The 20,965-nt window shown below is 36.6% G+C and overlaps 1 protein-coding gene across 3 annotated transcripts in view; it reads left to right on the top strand.

Annotated features, from left to right (window-relative positions):
* Positions 1-15,942, top strand: part of MIPEP (mitochondrial intermediate peptidase) — a 67,623-nt gene extending 51,681 nt beyond the window's left edge. For all 3 annotated transcript variants that reach the window (XR_015284741.1, XR_015284742.1, XM_086881820.1), the window contains 3 exons: positions 7,987-8,108; positions 8,938-9,011; positions 15,701-15,942. Coding sequence is in view for 1 of the 3 variants with exons in the window: in XM_086881820.1 (XP_086737946.1) it covers positions 7,987-8,108; positions 8,938-9,011; positions 15,701-15,795 (291 nt within the window). In the remaining 2 variants the exon portion in view is untranslated. The remainder of the gene's footprint in view (positions 1-7,986; positions 8,109-8,937; positions 9,012-15,700) is intronic.
* Positions 15,943-20,965: the final 5,023 nt, after the last annotated feature.

The raw sequence follows: 20,965 nt of genomic DNA on the forward strand, positions 1-20,965 counted from the left end.
AACGTGCTGACAAAGCAGCTGGAAGCTTAGTTTCAGACAGGGACTTAAGTGGACATCACCAAGAATCTGTCCAGCTTGGTAACATGAACTATGAGGAAAGTTAAGGAAATTCAGTATTTGGGTAGCAAAGAGAAATTCATATGAGCACGTATGAATGGTATTGAAAACCTTTATGAAAAAATTACTTGGAATTGAGGGTGTGATTATTTGTTTCTTATTAGTGAGAAAATAGGAGGAGGGGAAAAATATATAATTTGTAGCAAATCTGACTATGGATAATATCTAATCTTTTAAAGTATTGTTAATTTTTTCCTCATTTGTTGAAGAGGAAAGCAGACACCCAGTATGTCTTGCATCTCTCTTACAGGCAGTTTTAAAGAAACTACTGCTGTAGATCACAGAGACGTAAGTTTCATAGTAAAGCCAGAGAACCTTCATAGAGGTTGGCTTTTCTACTTTTTCTCCCTCTGCAGTTATTTGAGAAGTAATGATGTTGCTCATATTGCACTTTCTTGAGTTTTGAAGAGAGATGAAGTCATATGTTATTACACAACCCCTTGAAGTTTGTGTAACCCCTTCAAGATAATTTTTTACCTTGCCATGTTGGAAACTAAAGTTGTTTATATGGAGTGCAAGTCCCTGGATTAGTTTTCATATGAACCTTCATAAAAGTATACTGTAAAATCAAGCTGAAGAGTCTGGGTCTAAGGAAAAGATTAATAAAGGAATGCACAGTGAACTCTGGGGAAGTGATAGTTCTATAAATAATTAATAACTAAAAGCTATTTCAAGAAGATTGGTGCCCTGCTGAGGTCAGTATTAAGTAGATGCTGGGACTTTGAAAAGCTCTTGAAGTCACCTTTCAACATTTGTTTAGGTTTCTGTCTTTGTGGAGTTGAGTTAATTTTATGATAAAGAAAATGCTGATAACAAATACTGTGAAGATTTGTTTTCCAGTGGTTACATGACACTATTCGCTGGGCAACTATCTACAGCAGTAGAGATATCATAAGATATGAAGCACTTTTGAGGAAATTCTTTTTCCAAGTTAGTCCCATGAAACTCAGACATACTTCAGTGATAGTATTTACCATTTGGTAAACCATTTTAAGGAACAGTGCAAGAAGTAGTTGCATATGTGTCCTGTTAACCTTTTGAATATATTTAGAGGTACTGTACATATATATGAAAACACAGATAGCTTCATCTACTTTGATATGGTTCTGTTTTCATGGCTCACATGTTCTTTTTCCCCCCAAGACTACACTAATGGAGCTATATTTGATAGTGATAGATACAACTGAATACATCATTGCCATAAACATAGCCTAGAGAGTCTGAAATGAAATTCTCTTCAGGTGCAGTGAGAGATTGTCCTTTCTATGAAAAGTCAAAACAGAAAGGAACAAGATAGAGGAACTATTAACACCCTTACTTCACAGATGCAAGGTGGGGTGACTAATTTCTTTAAATTCACATTGCACTTATGGCAGATTAAGGATTAGAGTCATGATCCCTTAAATCTGTTCATAGAATGACTCTGCAAAAGATAGTAAATAAACAGTGCTGTAAACAGATAGTGATTTTATCTTCCAGTGTTGGTTCAGATACTTGATGAATTTGTACTTGCAAATATATTTTGCAGTTGCCGTGTTGCTTAAGGTATTTCTTGAATTTTATAAGGGCTTACCTTAAGCAGCGTTCATGATGTTTATTTTAAAATAATAGGTCAGTATTTAAAATCAGGTGTAATTGGAAAAGTAGTATAAAAAATTTGGGCTTCAGTGCAAGTCTGTACCTGATTCTACTTATCTCAGGCCTATGAATTTAAAGCTTAGGCAATAATAGAAATTACTAATTGTAATTGAAGAGGGGGTATTGCATGTGTATGTATGTATGTGTAGAATTGTATGGTATGACATGAAGAATTTGTTTGAAAATCATCTGTTTTCAAAATTCTTCTCTTTTACTTTAAAGATTAGTTATAATGTTTACAAGTAACACTGTCTCTTAACTTGTCCAAATAAGATCAGTTAAAGAACACAATAAAGAATCTATTTTCATATCTCTGCATCTTTTAAAGATTGTGAAGCAATTCAAATCATACATACAGATTTTTGATATCAATATTCTTTATTATCACCCACATCTCTTTCCCTCAGTCCCTTTCTGGGGAGGCAAGAAGAGGGTATAAATAGTTTCAAATGATTTTGCTATAAGCAGCTCAAATTCATGAATAGTTTATAAATAAAAATGAAATATTTTTCTTTAAGTAATTCAAAGACCATATGGCATGTGTCTAGAATCACCTAAGTGGTTAATTGCATGTTAAATTCCTTTCCTCTTCCTTAGTGTAAACAACTGCAAAAATATTTGCATTCCCTGCCTTGCTAGATTTATTTACCATTTTATAATAAAAACACAGAAGTGTTATAAATTGAAATCTTAATCTCTTTCTTGACTCACTTTCTGAAATGTCAACTGTGTCTCTGGTTTGGTTTACTTTGTGTTCTCTCCATTTATAACACAGGAATGCACAGCACTGGAAAACTGAAGAGTACTGATATTGAGTTAGAGGCACAGCATGGATGAGGTTTCTTGAAATTAGTTTTCCATTATTCTAATCAAGATTAGAAACTGCAGGAAAGAAAGTGATTCTTTATTGCATTTTATTATTATTATGAAACTCCAGAAGAATGATGATGTAATTCTACAAAACTTAGAGGGGTTGAGGTCAGAAATCCAGAATATAAGTTGACCAAGCAAGCTGCTGCATACCTATGGAGAGAGTTGTTTCTACAGTCAGGGAGTGCTCCAGCTTTTCCCCAGAGGTAGCTACTGGCACAAACAGTTTGCAAACTCTGATACTTACCAAACCATTTGTTTGAGTGGGAATGAGTCAAGGACATCTTCAAAGCACTGGCCAAAGTGTGCTTGTCTGCGTGGCAGAGCAGCGTTGTCCTGGATTTCCACTGGCACTGATAAACCTTGGTCTCAGCAGAGGGAAATAGCCTGTGCTGATTCCCATGCTAATCTCCCTTATCTCCTGGCTCCAAGGAGCCAGAGCCTGCAGCTTCCCCTTGACTCTCAGGAGTTTTCCACCCCTCCTGATACCTAAATTCAAGGGCATTAGGAGCAATCGTATCAAGTTAGTGCTAGACACAAGGGGTTCTCTACCCATTGGCCCTAAAGGAGATAAGTTGGTTGCTCTGTTGGTGAGTTCTCTGCCAGAATGAGATTTTAATTAAGAAGGGAGAGGGCCCCAGATATCATCTCCATCAAATATTGTTCTTCATGGGAACAGTTCAACAACTTGTTCATTGACTTTATTACTGTAGCACACATTTTGTAATTAGAAGTCTTAAATGACAAAGATACTTCCCACTTAGTATTGAGTCTTTCAGGTTCTCACTTGTGTTTTTTGTCTTGAGATGCAAAGCAATATGGACATAAATATACTTTAAAGTATATAAAGTCACAGCAGAAACTGTTGGAAGAATGTTTTGAAAAGTCTAAGCAATAGTCAAGAATTTCTGTAGGATTTCTTTTAAAAAGATGTAGTAGATTTTGTAGCACTGATTCTTGATGATCTTAGAGGAATTCCCTGGAACAATGTTTACCCACATTCAAGCAAAATCTAGCTTAGTCTATATTAAGCTACCTACATATTTTCTTTCACTTTAGTCTTTTTACCATCACATATAAATTTTTGTATCAGATTATTTTTGTGACAATATTAACAGTTGTAAATTTAAAATTCAAATAATTGAATCCTAAACTAATGTAGCCTGCAAAATAGTTTCATTTAACTGATCCTGCGACGTTGTTAAAATGAATGAAGGGACTTAACTTTTGAATAGAAGATGGAAGGTATAGTAGATTATTCAGATTTCTCCTAAAGCAGTAATCCTATCCTCTCAAAAGATAATAGGATAAATATTTCTGTCCTCTACTATAAAGGAAGGCCTATGTGACTAGTTTGGGCAAGACACAGTTTAAGGTAGCTAAAGTAAAATGAACTGAATCTTACCCTAAGAATGTTCTCTACAAGGACATTAAAAAAAATCCTGATAGGGTGTGAGAATCCTAAAATATTGGTAAGGTATTTTTGTTTTCAGATGATGGGGTGGAAAGCCGTTACACATGGAATTTTGGAAATGCTTCAGACATGGTTAGAAGAAAAGATTGATAATGTTGGTGGAGAAAAAGCCTGTTTAATAACAGCAGTGGATCAGTCACACACCTTTATTGCAGTCTGTTGTGCTGAATGAAAAGCAGGCATGAACATGACCTGTGGATGGCATATTATCATAACCCATGGGCTATGCTGTAAAATGCAGTGTTTTATAAACTTCTGGAATGGGTTCATGGAACTTTTTGAAGTAAGCGATTACTCAGAGTTTCATTAACTTTTTAGCTGCTTACCAAAAATATAACATTTAATAAGTAGACTGCCCTAGTTCTACATGTCTAGCCTTTACCCTGTCCAAAAGGGAATTTGATATTTCTCTTTTTTTTTTTTAATGAAGAAATGACTCCTTGTTGGAAATAACACAAGAAATCAAGCCATCTTATAGCTGAATTTATTAAAATGGAGAAATGGACTTCTATGCTTCAGGTCAATCATTTAGTTTTAAATACATTTACAGTGATGGGGGGTGTCTTTTTGTTCATCATTGAACTTTTTAATGGAGCTGTAGCCTATATATTCTTGTGCTTTTTAACATTTTATTGCCTAGGTCATAGTCTTGTCTGTATGAAGTAGGAGGAGAGGAAGAGTTTTTTTTATGTGGGCAGGTAGCTCTTTGTGAATTAGGGTAGAGGATGGTTGTTTTAATGTTTAAATATATTTTTATAGGTAGCTGAGTCCAGTCCTGAAAAGTTAATTTTTAGGACAGCATAGAATCAATAAATGTACTTGAATAATGTAATGAGTTCTGGGTAATATTGAAGATCGGGAATTCCTGATCAGGAGCTTTGTGTGAGGACTGGGACAAAAGTAGTGATAGGAAATGATGACATGCTAGAGTTATTCAGGCTCTAGAGTGGGGAAAAACTGTACAGATTTAAAAAAAAAAAATAAATTAATATAGGCTTCAAATTTCAGTAGGGAACAGCACTGTTTGTTATTGGTTTTCCTTTACTGCTATTACCAATGGGAAATCAATCTTAGTTTGAGTTTGACTCATCCTCCATTTCTGTTTCTTGTTTTAGATACTGTCCTGTTCCAAATGAATTTTTGAGATTTCCACTTCATCATATTTGCAAGCCTCCCTAGATGCAGGGAGGGAGATGAGCAGTGTCATTCCCTGTTCTTTCTGTATCCATTCCTTTTCTGAGAGGAAGCAATGTGAAATTTGTTAGTAAAGCTTAGTAGCAAAGACAAGGTCAGACAAAATTGAGGAGAGGATACTGAGCCTTGTTTTAGGTGCAGACTTCGAAATCAAGCTTTTGGTCTTGGACAGATTGCTGAGTTGTTCTTTTCTCTTTGCTTAATTGTGATACAGAGTTTCAACAAACCAAATAAATGGAATAGTTAATCAACCTGGAAGTGCAGATGAGCTGGTTTAGGTGCAGACCATTAAATGCCAATAGCTTTTGAGTGAACAGTGTTATCTGAGCTTTCAAGGAAGACATACTGTCTTAGTTACAGCTTATATGATTATCAAAGGAATTATTTTCTGATGGGAGAGGTAGAAATATCCTTCACAATGCCGAACACCTGGAAATTATTTTTGTTTGTAGCCTAAAAACTGTTTCTGAGTATGTGAAACCAATTCATCAGTAAAATTTTCCACATTTCAGAGACAGAGAGTAGAAACTTCTAATCATAACTTAAAAAACTTATTATAAAAGAAACTGATATTTTTTCTGCTTAGTCTTCTAAAAATGTAGTCTCTCTGCTCTGTTTCTGCTTAGTTTAATGATTTTGGTTATAATTAAGGAACTAGTTAGAAAAACTATAGATACAAAGTATAAACATGGCAAGCAAAATACCTTTCAAAGCAATGTGGACACTCTGTGTCCAAGCTGGATGTTGGAACATGCTTGCATTACAATGAGACACAGTACAGTGCTTTACCTTAAAAAAGAGAAAAAAAAAAGGTTAATAATTTTTAAGAATTTGTACCCTGCATCACGATAGGAAAATTGAAGACTGGAATTTTTTTTTCATCTCATTTAACCTTGCTACTCCTACTTTAGTCGTGTAGGTCACCTGTATTGCTCACCTCAATTGCTCACCCATGGCACATTCCATTTGTTTTGGGCACCTGTCTTAGGGTGGAGGTAGCCATCTTGTAAAAAGTAGCTTTTGAATGGCTGAACTACAGCTAACTTTGAAAACTTTATTTGTAGGTATTGCTAAGAAAAGGTAACATAGCCAGCCACTTGTTTCTCATCAGCTGTTCAAAGTAATGTTGGCTGAGGCACCATTGGCTACCTTTTCTTTTAAGGAAAAAAAGACTAACTAAAAGACATACTTTTTTTGCCCTTTCAGTTGGTCATTTTTTTTAGAATACACATCTGTTTGGGTAATGGAGATTAAGATAATAATCTTAAGCACTTTCTTGAATAAAGAAGCATGGTTTATTTCAGCTGTAAAAAATGAGTTTGTTAATTACAGTGTGCTAAAGAGTCACAAAGACAAATAGTTTTGGAAAATTACGTATGTCCTTTCACTTTTTTGTTTCACTTTATCAGAATTTCAGACACTGACTGTAGGATGAAAACAAGCACCTCTCAGCCCATGGATTTAAATTTAATACACTATTTTTTATCTTTTACTTCTTAGAAATTCTGTTTTTTATAGTACCTGCAAAAATCATGACAACAGACATATCATGAGAATGTTAAGAGTTTTGACTTTGAATAGGACAAATAAGTTAGGGTACTTGTTTTCTCTCTGGAGTTTCCTCAGTGCCAACAGAGCAAAGGAAGTTTCATATTCCTTCCTTTATACAGTCATCCATTCTCATTTCAAGAGCTATGCCTGAATCTGTTGGGAAACAACATTTCATTCTGGACCTACTAGCCTTTACACATCACACTGGAGAGGTGATGAAATCTTCATGCTTGGGGACTTTAGACAGAGCCCTGGTAAATCTCTTCAAAGCTCACTTTGCTTTGGGTGAGGGTTGGACCAGATGACTTTTGGAGGTCTGTCACAATTTAAATTATTCTGTTGCAGTCAGGGAAATACAAAGAAAAAGGTATTTTGATTTTGGTGACGTTAAGGCTGATAGTTCTGATTTTCTTTGCTAAGAAAACATAAGGAAACATTCAATACTAAATAGCATTAAAACATAAGTCTGTCATCACTTGAATGAGTCACTGTGTGAAGTAACAATACATAAATGAATAGCAATATAATTGTGGATTATAATCTGCTATATATATATATATATACACAGTTAAAAATGTTCAGACAAGTCTGTGAATTATAGCTTTGTGTGTTGATGGAATTTGTGCACCTCTAAGATTGTTGCCATGTGGAATGCTGTATTTTTTTTATAGCATTAAACACAAGTCACTACTACCAGTTTGTTTCTGACAAAAGTTAGAAATTGGACTTTTCCAAGTGGGATACTGCACTTAACCCACGTGGAAGATTATAAAATATTGTGTTACTATTAACAAGGTAATTGTGGGTTTTGTTCACAACCAGTGGAACTACAACAGTAGAACTACTCATATCAGTTATGAGTAATTTATTTTACTGCTTGATTTTCTCCCCTTCTGACCCTATTTATATATAGTTTCAATCTTGATGATCAGCATATTGTATATACAGCACTTAGATTGAAAAATGCTTCTTCCAATAAAGGATTGTTCATTCTGGGATTTATTTCTGGTGGCTATTTTTTTTTTCTTTCTTGTTTGTCATTAATAGTATAAGATTTCTTCCACCATACATAAGAAAATGTTGAGCAATATAAAGAATTTAGGAGATAATGTGGGGTTTGGTTATTTTTTCCCTTCTTACAGGCCTGGCAGCTGCGATTCAGTCACCTCGTGGGATATGGTGCCAAATACTACTCCTACCTCATGTCCAGGGCTGTTGCCTCTATGGTGTGGAAACAGTGTTTTGCTCAGAACCCATTTGATAGGTAAAAACACAGAAATGTTAAATAGGATGGAATGCTAGTTGCTTCTGGAAAACATGAAACGAATTAGGTTGGTGGGCTTTTTTGATGCAAATTAGTTTTTAGCATTTTTCTTGATTTTAAGAGGACTACAAAGCAGGAAATCGCCACAGGTATATATATATATATATATATATATATATATATATATATATATATGTATGTATGTATATATATATATATTTATATATACACACTTTGGAATATGTTCATTGGTGCAAAAAAATTGTATCAATGTTTTAAAATACAGGTGTGTCAGTTGGGAGGCACTGAAATCCCTATTTAGATGTAATTAGAGAGCTTGAAATTAATAGATGCCTAATTGCTTGTAATTTTCTACTGAAATCAAAGCAACTGTGGATATTAAACGAGCTTCATGTCACCAACTTCAAAGCTCAGTATAGTTATCCTACTCATTTTGCTTTGTGAAATTAAAAAGCAAATTGTGAGGTCACAAACTGTACGCATTCCTATACCTTTGCTGAATGTTCAGGACATTGTAACAGAGCAACTTTTCCCTTTGGCACAATGAAGCCTGAAATGTTGTTTGCAAAGTAACTTCTATAAGCACCAACACATGCTCATAATTATTACATTTATCTAGTTCAGTTCCTCATAGTGGGATTTTAAATGTAATTTGAATCTGAGGAGTGAACATGGCATCAGTCATTGTTTCAGGGTGGAAAATTTCATTTGGTCTCTGTCTGAGTTCTGTAGAGATCCTAGAAGCAAACCTGAGTGAAGGCAGGCCAGGTTGTCTTTGCAGATGGCTCTAACACCTGTGTTTCTCCAGGGCAATGGGGGAGCGCTATCGTAGAGAGATGCTGGCACACGGCGGTGCAAAGGAGCCCATGCTGATGGTGCAAGGTAGGAAATAAATTATAACTGTTTTATTCTCCTGCAAAAGGAAGAAATTTCTACTTAGCTGCATGGTCTTTTTAGTTTAATTATGATGTTCACTGGGTTTATGAAAGAAAAATTTAAGTGACTGGTCATCACCTTTGTATCATGGGCAGTAGAACTCCTTGTGGTACGTGGAGTACACACAGATAGCTGGGCTGAAGTGTTGGAAAGGTTTGTATTACAAAGCTGTCTAAAGAATTCAGAATAAACTTGAAGGAAGGTAGATTACATAATTTCTTGGATACAATAAAGTAGTAACTTTTCCATAAATGGAATTTATTATATCTCTGGTTACTTTGTATAGGAGAAATTGAACTTGTTTTGGCCATATCATTTCAGTGTCATCAAAATGTCTTTGGCTGTATCAGTACTTCAGGTGTACATTTTCATGTAGTACAGTTCTGACAACTGTAATAAAGAAATGTAGTTCATTATTCATATCACTACCATATTTGCCTTTTGAACCTGGAAAATAACACTTAAAAATATTCATATCCATAGCAAAAATACTCTGTGTGTTCATACCTTAAAAAACAATGCCAGGAGAATTAAACAAGTTTGAGAAGCTGCTAACTTCAGCTCAAATCTGTGAAATCAGGGTAAAGACTTTTCTGTATAATGTTTCAGAATTCAAACCAAACATTATTTTTGCTGTTCCTGAGATGAGCACTTGCTAAGTCCTGGCACATCTTTCATTTTTTCTCTGAAATTCTTAGTATTAAGAATGAATATGAATTCACTGGTCTCTGTCACTCAGTTTTAGCAGACTGGAACTTGTGGGACTTTTTCTACAGATAAGGAAGACAGTGGTAACGTGTCTGTATTTCATCATGAGATTGGCACAGTTTCACGACCGGAACATTTCAGTTCTTTGACCTATCTGTTTATATTTGAGGCCATGACCTCTGCTCTCCTTAGACTCATCATGTATTAAGCAGCTACATATTCCTTAGCTTTCTGATCTACAGGGTTACTTTTCATTCAATATGACTTCCTGAACTTACTTTTCTGTACTGTTCTTGAAGAGTTTGTGTTTGTTACCTTGGAAAAACTGTACCCCAGAACTGTGGATTAAGAAGTTGCAAGACAGGAATGTGCATCTTTACAAGCATGTCCAATTTTTACACTGTAAATCATATGGTGGAGAAAGAAAACTGTTTTTAAACAACAGATATGCTTATGATCTCTTTCTGGGATATATTCTTTATTTTACTAAGCATGGAATTTTCCTGCAATGTCCTGGAAACTATGTTGAAGTTGCTGGCAGTGTGCTTCCTTGAATCAGGTACTACTTGAATGAAGTTTCAAAATTAATCTGTGGATGGTCCTATGGAAAATCTATGGAAGTAAAACTGGCTTTCCCCCTTGCATGTGATAGGATCTTACTGGAGACAGTGTCAAAGGGCTCACTGAAATCCAAGGAGGTGATGTGCACTGCTCTCCCCTTTTCTGCCAGGCCAGTTATTTCATCATCTAAGATTATCAGTTATTTAAGCATGACATGCCTTTGGTGAATCCATGGTGAGTATTCCTGATTATTTTACTGTTCATGAGTCTAAAAACAGTTTACAGGATTAGCTGCTCCAACACTTTCCTAGGGTCTGAGGTGAAACTGACCAGCCTCAGTTCCTTGAGTTCTGCTGCTTGCTCTTCCTGAAGATAGACATGACTTTTGCTTTTTTCCAGTCTTTTGGGACCTCTCCTATTTTAATAGAGAGCTGCCTAGCAATGCCATCTGCCAGCTCCCTTAGCATTCAGGGGTGCATCCTGCCAGGGCTTCTGGGCATGTTTATTCCCAGTTTTCTTAAGTGTACCATGATCTATCTGATCCTCTTCCATCAAAGATACATCTTCCTTGCTTCAAATTATCTCCCTGGTCACTTTTCTATTCTGAATTTCACTTTTACACTCTTTATACAGAAATCCTGATAATCAAGGTTATAAAAAATAACCAGTGTTCATCAGTAGATTCTTTGTATGTATCCCGATGTTCATATGTACACAGTAAAAGTAGTTAAGTAAAAAAACTTAACATGCTTGAACGACTCCTTGAAGAATGAAATCAGGGTGACTCAGGTGTTTTGACAAGACAATAACTTGATTGCTGATTGATTGGGATTATTGGAAGCTAAATCATAGAACACACCCGATGAAAAAAGTTATATATATACTTGATTGGTCTTTATTTATTACAAAAAAAGAGAATTTATAGAGAAAAGTAGGATTTGTTTAGGTTCAGTGAGCTTCTGATTCCTCTTGCTGCTTTTTTTCATTACCAATATTCCAACTACTTGATTTCTGTCTCTTGTTGGTTTCCATCAATTGCAAAACTGTACTCCCACAGCAAATAACAAAACATATCTGATTAAAGACAGATTCCACCAAACTTTAAAGCTTGTTGATTTTACTCCTCTTCAGAGAAACAGTCCAGATTCTGTGCTCACTAGTGCCCTATTTCAAAAACTTCTTTAGGTTGTTATTTCAGGTGTTTTTTTTTATGTGGGCTTGCACATGTCTGGCTTTCGGATGCACATCTGCAGCCTCACCCTTGAAGTGCTTCCATACCTCATTAGGAAGTTAGCCATGTTCATTGGCTTTTTGATAGCAGGTTGTTTCATGAGCACATTTCATTTATGCAGTTTCTTTGTTATGATTTTCTTCTCAGAATCTATCTATTATTTTTCTTTTGTGTTTGGATATGACCCTAGCTTTTCATCTTTCTCCAACATGATTCCATAGATGTACTGATAAGGAAAGATAAAGGATCTGACCTGTGGAGTTAATGACAAGGTTCCTGTTTGAACTAGTCTTTAATTAGGAAACACAATATACTTTTTTTGTTGTTGTTTTTGTTTGCATTTGATTCTCTTGGTATTTGTTTCCTTTAAAAAAAACAAAATTGTAGAGGTTTTTTTGAAAACTTTTTAAACATTTTCTGGTGACCTTTTTTTATCTTACCCCTTGATAGTCAATGAAATTCAGAAATAGTCACAAATATAGATACCAGGAGCAATTGAAAATGGGTCAACAGTGTTTTGTCCGAGAGGCTTATTTTCTTTTAATTTTTCCTTAGAGAAAAAGTACATTTCAAGAAGAACTTGATTCCTGTCATTTTCTATTGACAATATAGCTCTTGTAGATTTTCTTCTTCCTAGGACTACATGGCATTAGGGATTCCAAATTCCTTTAAAGTTATATAACCCAGGTGTCCCTTCCAGGTCCAGTTGTGTGCTGGTTGCAGGTCTGAACAAGATTCAGGTGTGCACCATTCCTCCCTCTCTCCCTTGGCACTCCCTGGCTGGAAAGAAACCCAGGTGCATAGGCAGAAATTGAATTGCAGTGTGAAAACTACTGGGTTGGATGTTTTGGGAACTGAGAGTATATTGTGGAGTGCAATTCTCCTACAGCCTTGGTGCAGTCACATTGCCCTTGGGGCTTCTGAAGAAGTCCTTGTGCAAAATGTGTGTGAAGTTGTTTTCTGTTGTTTTCTTGCTTTGTTGATGCCCTATTACACTGCAGTCATACTCAGCCCTGTGCCTACATGGTAACCAAACCAAATGGCTGTGTAAATAAACACCCATTTGCTCCAATGCTGTTTGAAAATTTGCTTTTCCATGCCTCAGACTGCCTTTCATGGAGTAATTATAATTTGAAGAGGCTGCAAAAATCTTCAGCTAATGATTATACATCTCTTTGAAAGTGTAAGAAATATGCATAAATCCTAGAAGGTGATGTGAATGGTAACATATGTTAGCTCAAACTACATGGACCCAAAATAATTAGTGTTCCAGGGGATAGAGGCCAAATTTTGCCACAGGCTTTATCCTTCTCTCAATTTTCAGTGATTGTAGGTTATAGCTAACCATCTCTCAAAAGGGCGTGGTTAACCACAGTGCTGTAATGTGAAAGAAACTTCAAAGCAGCAAAGATAAGCTATGCAGTTGCCTTAGGCTTGGGAGAGACTGAGCTGAAATAAGAGTTGGGCTGAACATATTAAAATACACTCCTAAATTTGAAAACTGCAACCATCAGACCTTGTGGACATCTTACTAAATCATTTAGACTGAAGTGCTGAGTACTTACAATATATCAAAGCTGATCTTGCTTTGATATATTTTAATGGGGTTTGAAGAGAGACATGACCACTCTTTAGCACATCAGTGTAGAGTAAGAGGTTAAAACACAGAAATACCATCATTGCCTGTTTCTTTTGGAGCTGTCTACTCTAAAATCTGTAGTTATTTATTTAACGAGGGCACCATCATTTCACTACAGTAGGAGTTCTTTAGCAATGACCTCAGTTACTCTTTGTCCCTTCTTTGCAAAAGCGAAGTCTGCTTTTGATGTCAGTGTTGGGAAAATAGGAATGCAATAAACCACTAATGCAAGAAATCTGTTTTTGTTATCGAAAGCTGGAACTACTGGACAGGAGGTCATTTGACATCACCATTGCCAGAATGATTTTGGAATCTCCAACATATTTAAAGCAAACCTGGTTTTAATAAATAAATACAATTTGTAACAAGTTTTGAGTGATATTTGGTAAGACTGTATTCAGCTGCACTAAAATACATCCAAGTATACTGTAGTTAATTACATTTCTCTTACTCATTTTGTAATATCCAGGGTTGGAATGTTTTTGTTATGATTTGCCATTTTTATGTAAGAGGGAAAATTAAATCTCCTGAAAGATAACTTCTGCCTGTCATTATACTATTGGCTCTTTTTTTTTTGCAATATATTGATAACTGGCAGAAAAATTGTTAGTGTGTCAAAGAATTGGCTGAACATTGTCCAGACTGGCTATTTTTTATGAAGTCAGTATTGGAAGGGGAGTTTTGTGTAATGGGCCTCAGAGAGTGGTGGTTATGGCCATCTTTATGAACCATCTGTGCAGCAGCATTTTAGTCATCTCTCCATAGTGATATCTGGTGAAAAAGGAATGATGGTACCTGTTCCAGTGGGCTGCCATCCCTTGTCACCTTCTTAAGGCACTCTGTCCTCTTCTGTGAAAACTGCAGGAAAATATGAATTTAACTGGAATTTTTCCAAGGCTGTTAGGGAGCAAATATGCGTGTTCTTCAGCCAGGAACCCGAGAGAAGGAGTCTGCAGGAGGCCATGGCTCTCTGGGGAGCTCAGATCAGTAGCTGGGTATCTGCACACATCTGTTTCTCAGCCCAGCACATAGTGAGCCATTTTTCATTGTCAACTACAAGTAATTCCACCGTGATTTTTTCTAACAGTAGAGTAGATTACAAGCTTACCAAGTACTTGGAAATATTAATTCTGTTCTCTTTCATTTTGAAAATAGCTTGATGCAAACTTCATTTAACAGCATTTCAGTCAATCTATATATAGTGTGAGATTTGTTTTCCTTTTGTTGCGTGCTATTAATCTACTGGGCCATGGCAGTTTGTGTTGACACTTGTAACAAGTGTTTAAATTAGATTGAAATGGAATTCTGTAAGGTCTTAGCAAGAAAATTCTTTCTGGTTGCTCACACCAATTTACTTTGAGCTGTTCTGTTTCCTGATGGGTTTTGAATTATTGTGTTATAGTAAAAGATGATAGTCTTTTAGCAGCATGCAACTATAATTTCCACCAAAAGCAAATATTGTTGAGGATGTGAAAGAATGTAAGTTAATGTTCAGTAGGTACACTGATCAGAAAGGGTAAAACCAGGTTATATTTACATTGGCAGATGTCAGAAAGATCACTTCAAAGAAATACAAAGATTAAATTTTACATTATTTGGCAGTTGTACTGTTGTTTTTTTGATTGTTTTTTTTTCCTGGTAGAAGTTATGCAGTAAATTTTCATGTGTAATCTTGAAAATGTTAATAACAGCGAAAAGACCAACTATATGTGATGTTAAATAGAAAGAAACATATGAAAAGAATTTAAAGGGTATATTCTCATGGTGTCTAAAAATTTGGATTCTGTAGAGGAAGGGGTGAAGTTTTTAGCTTCTTTGTTTATAGAATTACCTGACAAAGTACATGGGCATGATTCTAAAACTTCTAATACATACTCATTATGCTAATTTTCTTGTCTGTTATAGTGTAGCCAAGTGCTACAGCTAACAGACACAGTAATTTAAATTCTTAAAAAAAGGTAAGTCTAATACTCTAAAAAAAAAGCAAAACTAAAATGTGGTATATTGAAAGTGCTTTTGTTTATGTTTTGTGCCTTGTCAAAAATTTCAGATACAGCTGTACTTTAAGTATTAAATTAAATGGTTCTAAGGTGTGTAATGGTTTGAGAATTTTTTTTTTTTTCCTGGCTTGATCAGAACTGAAACTTAGCAGATAAAGATTTATGTACCTGCTCAATCACTAATTTATTTCAGTCATTTAAGAGTGACTGAGTCTGCAGTTAAGTTGCTTTGAAGCAGATATAATTCCCTCTTTAAAAATCAATTAACAGTCTTGAAACCTGTCAACTTTGTGAAAATGTGTAACAGGTGTCTTGAAGAAATTTAATAATCTCTCTACACTATAATTGCATATATTTTTTTCTTGACAAAGAAATCTGATAGCTGTTTCTGTTGTATAGTGACATCAAAAGTTAGTTATCAGTAGGTGTTACCACTGATGAAACTGTCAAGGTCACAGCATCCTAATGAAGATTCTTTTGTCTTGCTTTTTTGTAGGTATGCTTCAGAAATCCCCTTCAGTTGAAGATTTTGTGGACGCCCTTGTTTCAGACTTAGACCATGACTTTGAAACATTTATCATGGACTCATAACAACAGGACTGAATTATTTTATGGAAGATTGCGTATGTTTTCATAATTGTGGATAAAATATTGTTGTGACTGGTTTCGCTTTTTGGTGAACGCTTTTAGGGGTTGACTGTTCATATTGGTGGAATGGTAATAAATACTTTCATTGGATCACCTGGTTTCATTTATGAAGATGACTGTTTTCCATTGCATGCGAGCTGAAACATGGAATTTGAGAGAACAAATCCTCTAGCGTGTACTGTTAGAAAATTTGATCTTGTTGGAAGAGAGTAAATGGAAATTGAACTCATCTTCAGGGTCACTGGAAGGATATGAAAGGTCTTTCGGTATGTGCACTGATTCACTATTAGGATTTACCTCGTGATGTTATGGCCCAGAACCATTCACACAGGTCTTTCTCAGGTGCTCATGGATTTTCTTTAACTTTGTTTAACCATGTTTCTTGTAGGAGTCCTGTCTCCAATAGAAGAGCAAATGGTGTTTGAAACAAAGGGAAAATTGGAAGGGAAGAAAGAAGTGAAAAACTAGGAGCTGTATTTGAGATAGGGAAGAGAAAGATGGGAGAAGTAAACCTGTAGTCCTGCTGGTCTGTAATGGAGAATTTTGGGTGAGGAGGAAAGAGATATGTTGCAACACATAAGAGAGACAAAGGAGTAAAATGGGTACCCTACAGATGATCTGGTCACTGCAAGTTTGTTCACACAGAGTTTCCTTTTAATGATGAGTGGATGGGTTTGGGGAACTGTTTAAAGTACAAGAGGGCGGGTTTTGGAGGGGAAAGAAAAGAATTCAAAAGAAATACGTTTTTCCAGGGTAGACTGGAACAGTTTGGTACGGTTGCACATTATATAGTGGATGATAAGCAAAGAGAAAGTTATCAGTAGGTTTTTCTTTTTCCCTCTAAGTAAATTAGGAAATAGTATTTGAGGGTGTTTTGGGGAAAAAAAAGAAAACTGGTGATTTTTTTCTGTAGGAATGGCCTTGTTCAGGGGTCTTCTGTAGGTTGTTAGGTATTGTAATTGTTCTGCTCAGCAGAAATGCAGTGAAAGAAGCAAGAGAGGAAGAGAACGGAAGCTGAGAGATGAGGGCAAATAACTGAGAGAGAAGCAAGTAAAAGTAAAAGAACCCACTCAGAAAAAGTGGATGTTTGGGAAGGGATAAACAAGAGTGAGAGCTGATTGGATGATTTGCCCTCTTTTTAGCAGAATCTGTGCAAAAGGATATTGTTTGATATTTTTACCCTGTTTTTTTCACTACCTGTTTTTGCAAGGTGGAGGTTGCTTTGTGTGAGTAGTGCTGTCATTCTGGTAGAGGTGGGTTTAGACATTTTTAGATGTTTTGATTAAACCATAGTGGGTGCATTTTCAGACATGTACCATAACCAGGCTTCTGGCCTGTACTGCTGACTGGCTGCATTGTGTGTCTGCAGTTGTTCTCTGAGAGGGAAGAGTGAATGGTTTTGCTTAACAAACTAGGTGGGCATTTTGCTGTAAGTAAAGTCATTAAAAAACCCACAAAGTGTCATTGTAGGTGTGAGTAAAACCACATTGTGAAGATGGGAAGGCCTGTAAAGTATACAATAGCTGATGAATGTAAATTTAACAACCCATAGTGGGGTATTTAATGGAAGTGTATTTCAAAGGGAATTCAAGGGTGTTGCTAAGGGAGCCTGGAATTGTTTGTTGCCTGGGTTTTGTACTGGAACAAACTAACGATTATGTTTATCTGGAGCTGGCACACGTTGAAAGATTCATTGTGACAAAAAGAACTTAGCAAACGGAAATCCTCGTGCTGACACGGCTCTGGAAACACTGCGGTAAAGAAAATAAAGCATCATAATTGGCGGAATAAGCAGAGCATTTACAATTAAAAGATTGCCCCTGCATTTTAATTTGAAAGAAATTCAAGTGGTATTGGATTTGGTGTACAGATACCTCTTCAAACTATATGTAGTAGTCACGTTGCTTTATGGTCATGGCTGCTGTTCATTAATTCACCACCTCATACGATCCTTCTGCAAACAACAGTCTTTTCAAGGTTTTATCAGAGTGGCATCAAACAGTATCTTCCTAATATGAAATCAGATACCAACAAAGAAAGGAAGAAAATCTTGCCTTTTTGCCAAAGGATGGTGGATTGCAGCTTATTGCTCAGATTTATAACTTGTGGGATGTCTGACAAAGATGGGAACTGGTAGAAAAATAAATACATCTCAGAATGATGGCTTCAGGTTCTTTTATGAAAAAACTCTGTTGACTCCACTGATTTTTTTTTGATTTTTTTTTTTTTTTTAATGAAATAACCTTTGAGGGTTGAACAGTAGACATGATTAAGCCTCTAGGGAACATATTATACCACCACCATGAGGCTTACTAGAGAAGGGGAAATATTATTCTAAATTTTTTTTCTTTTTTTGATAGTTTCTAAAAATGCTTCCAGCTGTTCAAATGTCTGATGTTTTTTCCTTTTTTTTTTTTTTTTCCTTTTCAAGAGACTTTTATTTTCCAGCAAATAATGTGTACTCTCAGTAACATGAGACCTCTCTTGTGATCAGCAGTGTAACTCTTCATAAATGTAAAAGCCACTGTAATCCTTTTCCAGCATTCCATGCTTTCCCACTGGGACTGCTGAACCAGCTATCCAAAAGTTTGGTTTATAATACTGTAACTCAGCATCATGCTTTTAATCCGAAATTTTACAATGTTTTGGATTTTAGCTGCTATGGAAAATAAGTAGTGAACATCTTCAGAAGAAATTATACCCTTATGCAATCCTGAAATAATAACACATAATTACAACACATCAGAAAAGCACAGGTGGATTACGTTTGGAAGTTTGAGGTGTGAACTTTGCTGTTGGTTTTTTTTTTAATGTTTGATGTGATTATTTTCCTGATTCACATATGATAGACTGAAATATTGTGTAATAATTGTTTTCAGGTGACATAAATACAGCTGGTGTTGGATGAAGTTCCCTAAACACCAAAGAAGATAGCAGGAGGAAAAGCCAGCAGTTAAGAACGCAGGGAAGAGAAGGGAAATCAGGCAGGGAAGAATTGACTGTAGATTAGAAATGAGGCATAGTAATGGGTTGATACAGAAGCAAAGAAAACCTGAGTGAAAGACTTGGGCAAAGAGGGCTTTCTTTCCCCAGGAGTAAGTCTAAAATGGAAATTACAGCACTGCCAGTAACAGAAAAGGCAGAGGTGTTCAAAAATGTTTCTGCTTTATGTTCAGTGGAATGCCAGATGGAAGAATTCATATCATATGCTGATAAAAGCTTTTCTACAGATGTTAAATAGCTGCTTGTACAGCAAGTCAGAATCTAAATCAGTGTGCAAAAATGAGAAATGAATTTATGTCAAAGTAAGAGAGCTCAGTATTATAGATGACACTTAAGATGGAAATGGAGAGATGATCGTAACAGCAGTGTTGATGGCTCAGAAAACATGCATCTTAGTCAGTCCTAAGATTAACCTAATAATGATACAGAAGCACAAATTTGAAAGATTGAACATTGATCTGAGAACAACTGTTTAACAAGAGCTGATAGCTGAAATTAGATAAAGGTGCACCTGATTTCTGGTTTATATGTTGACAGCAGGGACAACATATGAGAAGAGCTGGGGTTGACTGATCAGCAGCAGAAACGTACATCCGAACTGGACTGTTTTCTGAAAACCCTGCCCTAATTCAGATTAATTCAGAGAAGCTCTGTAGCCTCAGTTACACCAGGGCAAAGCCACCTTTTGTGATCCAACAAGCTGTGAGTGAGGAGAGTGTCTTTGGAAGGAGGTTTTTCCACGAGGGTAGCAAGTCTGTGCTTGCTGGATAACTGTCCTGCTGGCAGCTTCCCCTTGTCTTCCGTGGAGAGCTGGAAAAGCAGTGTCAGCCAAAGCACCTCCTCTGCTTGCTGTGAAGTGGGAGGCACTGTGTGTCTGCTATTTCAGATTGCTTCTGGGCAAAGTGTTGGAGATTTTATGTACCCAGAGCCAGGGATTTACTTGTGTGCTGTTGGGAATAAGTTCAAATCGGCGCTTTACCCCGGCAGGTTTGCAGTGTAGTGAAAGGGGAGTATTTGAGTTAAAATTAGAAAGAATTCAAGAGTTAAAGAACTTGAGAATTGAAGATGCACAATAGCAAAAGGCAAGCACACAGGTTTCCCTGGGAGAAGGACCGTGGGAGAACAGCTAGTGTGCTCCAGGAGGAGAGGGAGGGAGATAAAAGATAAGGAAGTATAAATCAGCACCAGCAGGGCTGTCTGTCGGCCCTTCTGATCTTCCCCGCGCTGAGATTTGTTTACTTTCAAGTCCGCTGCGGCTGCTCCTCAGCAAGCTGGCACACGGAGCTGCACGGGTGTAGGAAATCATTAGGATTTCTTGTCTGGAGGAAGTATCCAAAAAATCTTTTGGAGACAAACTACTTAAACCAGAAGCAAAGTGGCGATACATATCTGACAGGATGACTGGTGGTGCTCTGCTGCTGTGCCGATTTGAAAGCACAGAGGGGAAGGGAGTGGGAAACCTTGCCAGCAGTTGCCAAAGAGCCAGTAGCTTCTAAGGCAGCTTGTGAGTGTCTAAAACTTGCCATTCTGGCTGCCTTCACTCTTGATGAGAAGAAGCAGACATCTTCGAAATGGAATATATCCTACCAGTCTAACGATGGGGAGGAACCAGCTCTTTTATGTGCCTTTTGTTGCTCCAGTAACTAGAGATAGAGCACAGATGGCTGGAATAGAAGTGTCAGGAACCCTGGTTTCTTCTCAGAGCACCTCAAAGCACTGACTATTTTTTCTTTTTTTCTTTTTTTTTTTAATGTTACAATTTTTTAGTTGTCATACATGACTGAGTTCAGGCATCATTGACAGTATCACATAGTACAACATTAAAATCGCCACAAAAGATGCTCTCAGTTAATCTTCAGGACGTCTTGAGTTCTATGAAGTGTCTTTTGGCCCTTGTCCCTCTGACTCCTTACGGCACTTTCACTTCACTCCTTAGACACCTCTAATGCCCCCATCTCCACTTACAGCTGCAATGGGACATGACCTAGGGGGTAAGGAGGAGGTGAGAGGGATGTTTTGGACTGTGATAGACCCAGGGGTTGTGTCAGAGGAAAAAGCAAAATGGCAGCATGGCAGGTTCTTCCCACCCTGTCCACAGCTGCTGCTGCTG

Source organism: Cyanistes caeruleus, chromosome 3 (assembly GCF_971803275.1).
Source record: "Cyanistes caeruleus chromosome 3, bCyaCae1.hap1.1, whole genome shotgun sequence".
In the NCBI taxonomy this organism is placed as follows: Eukaryota; Metazoa; Chordata; class Aves; order Passeriformes; family Paridae; genus Cyanistes; species Cyanistes caeruleus.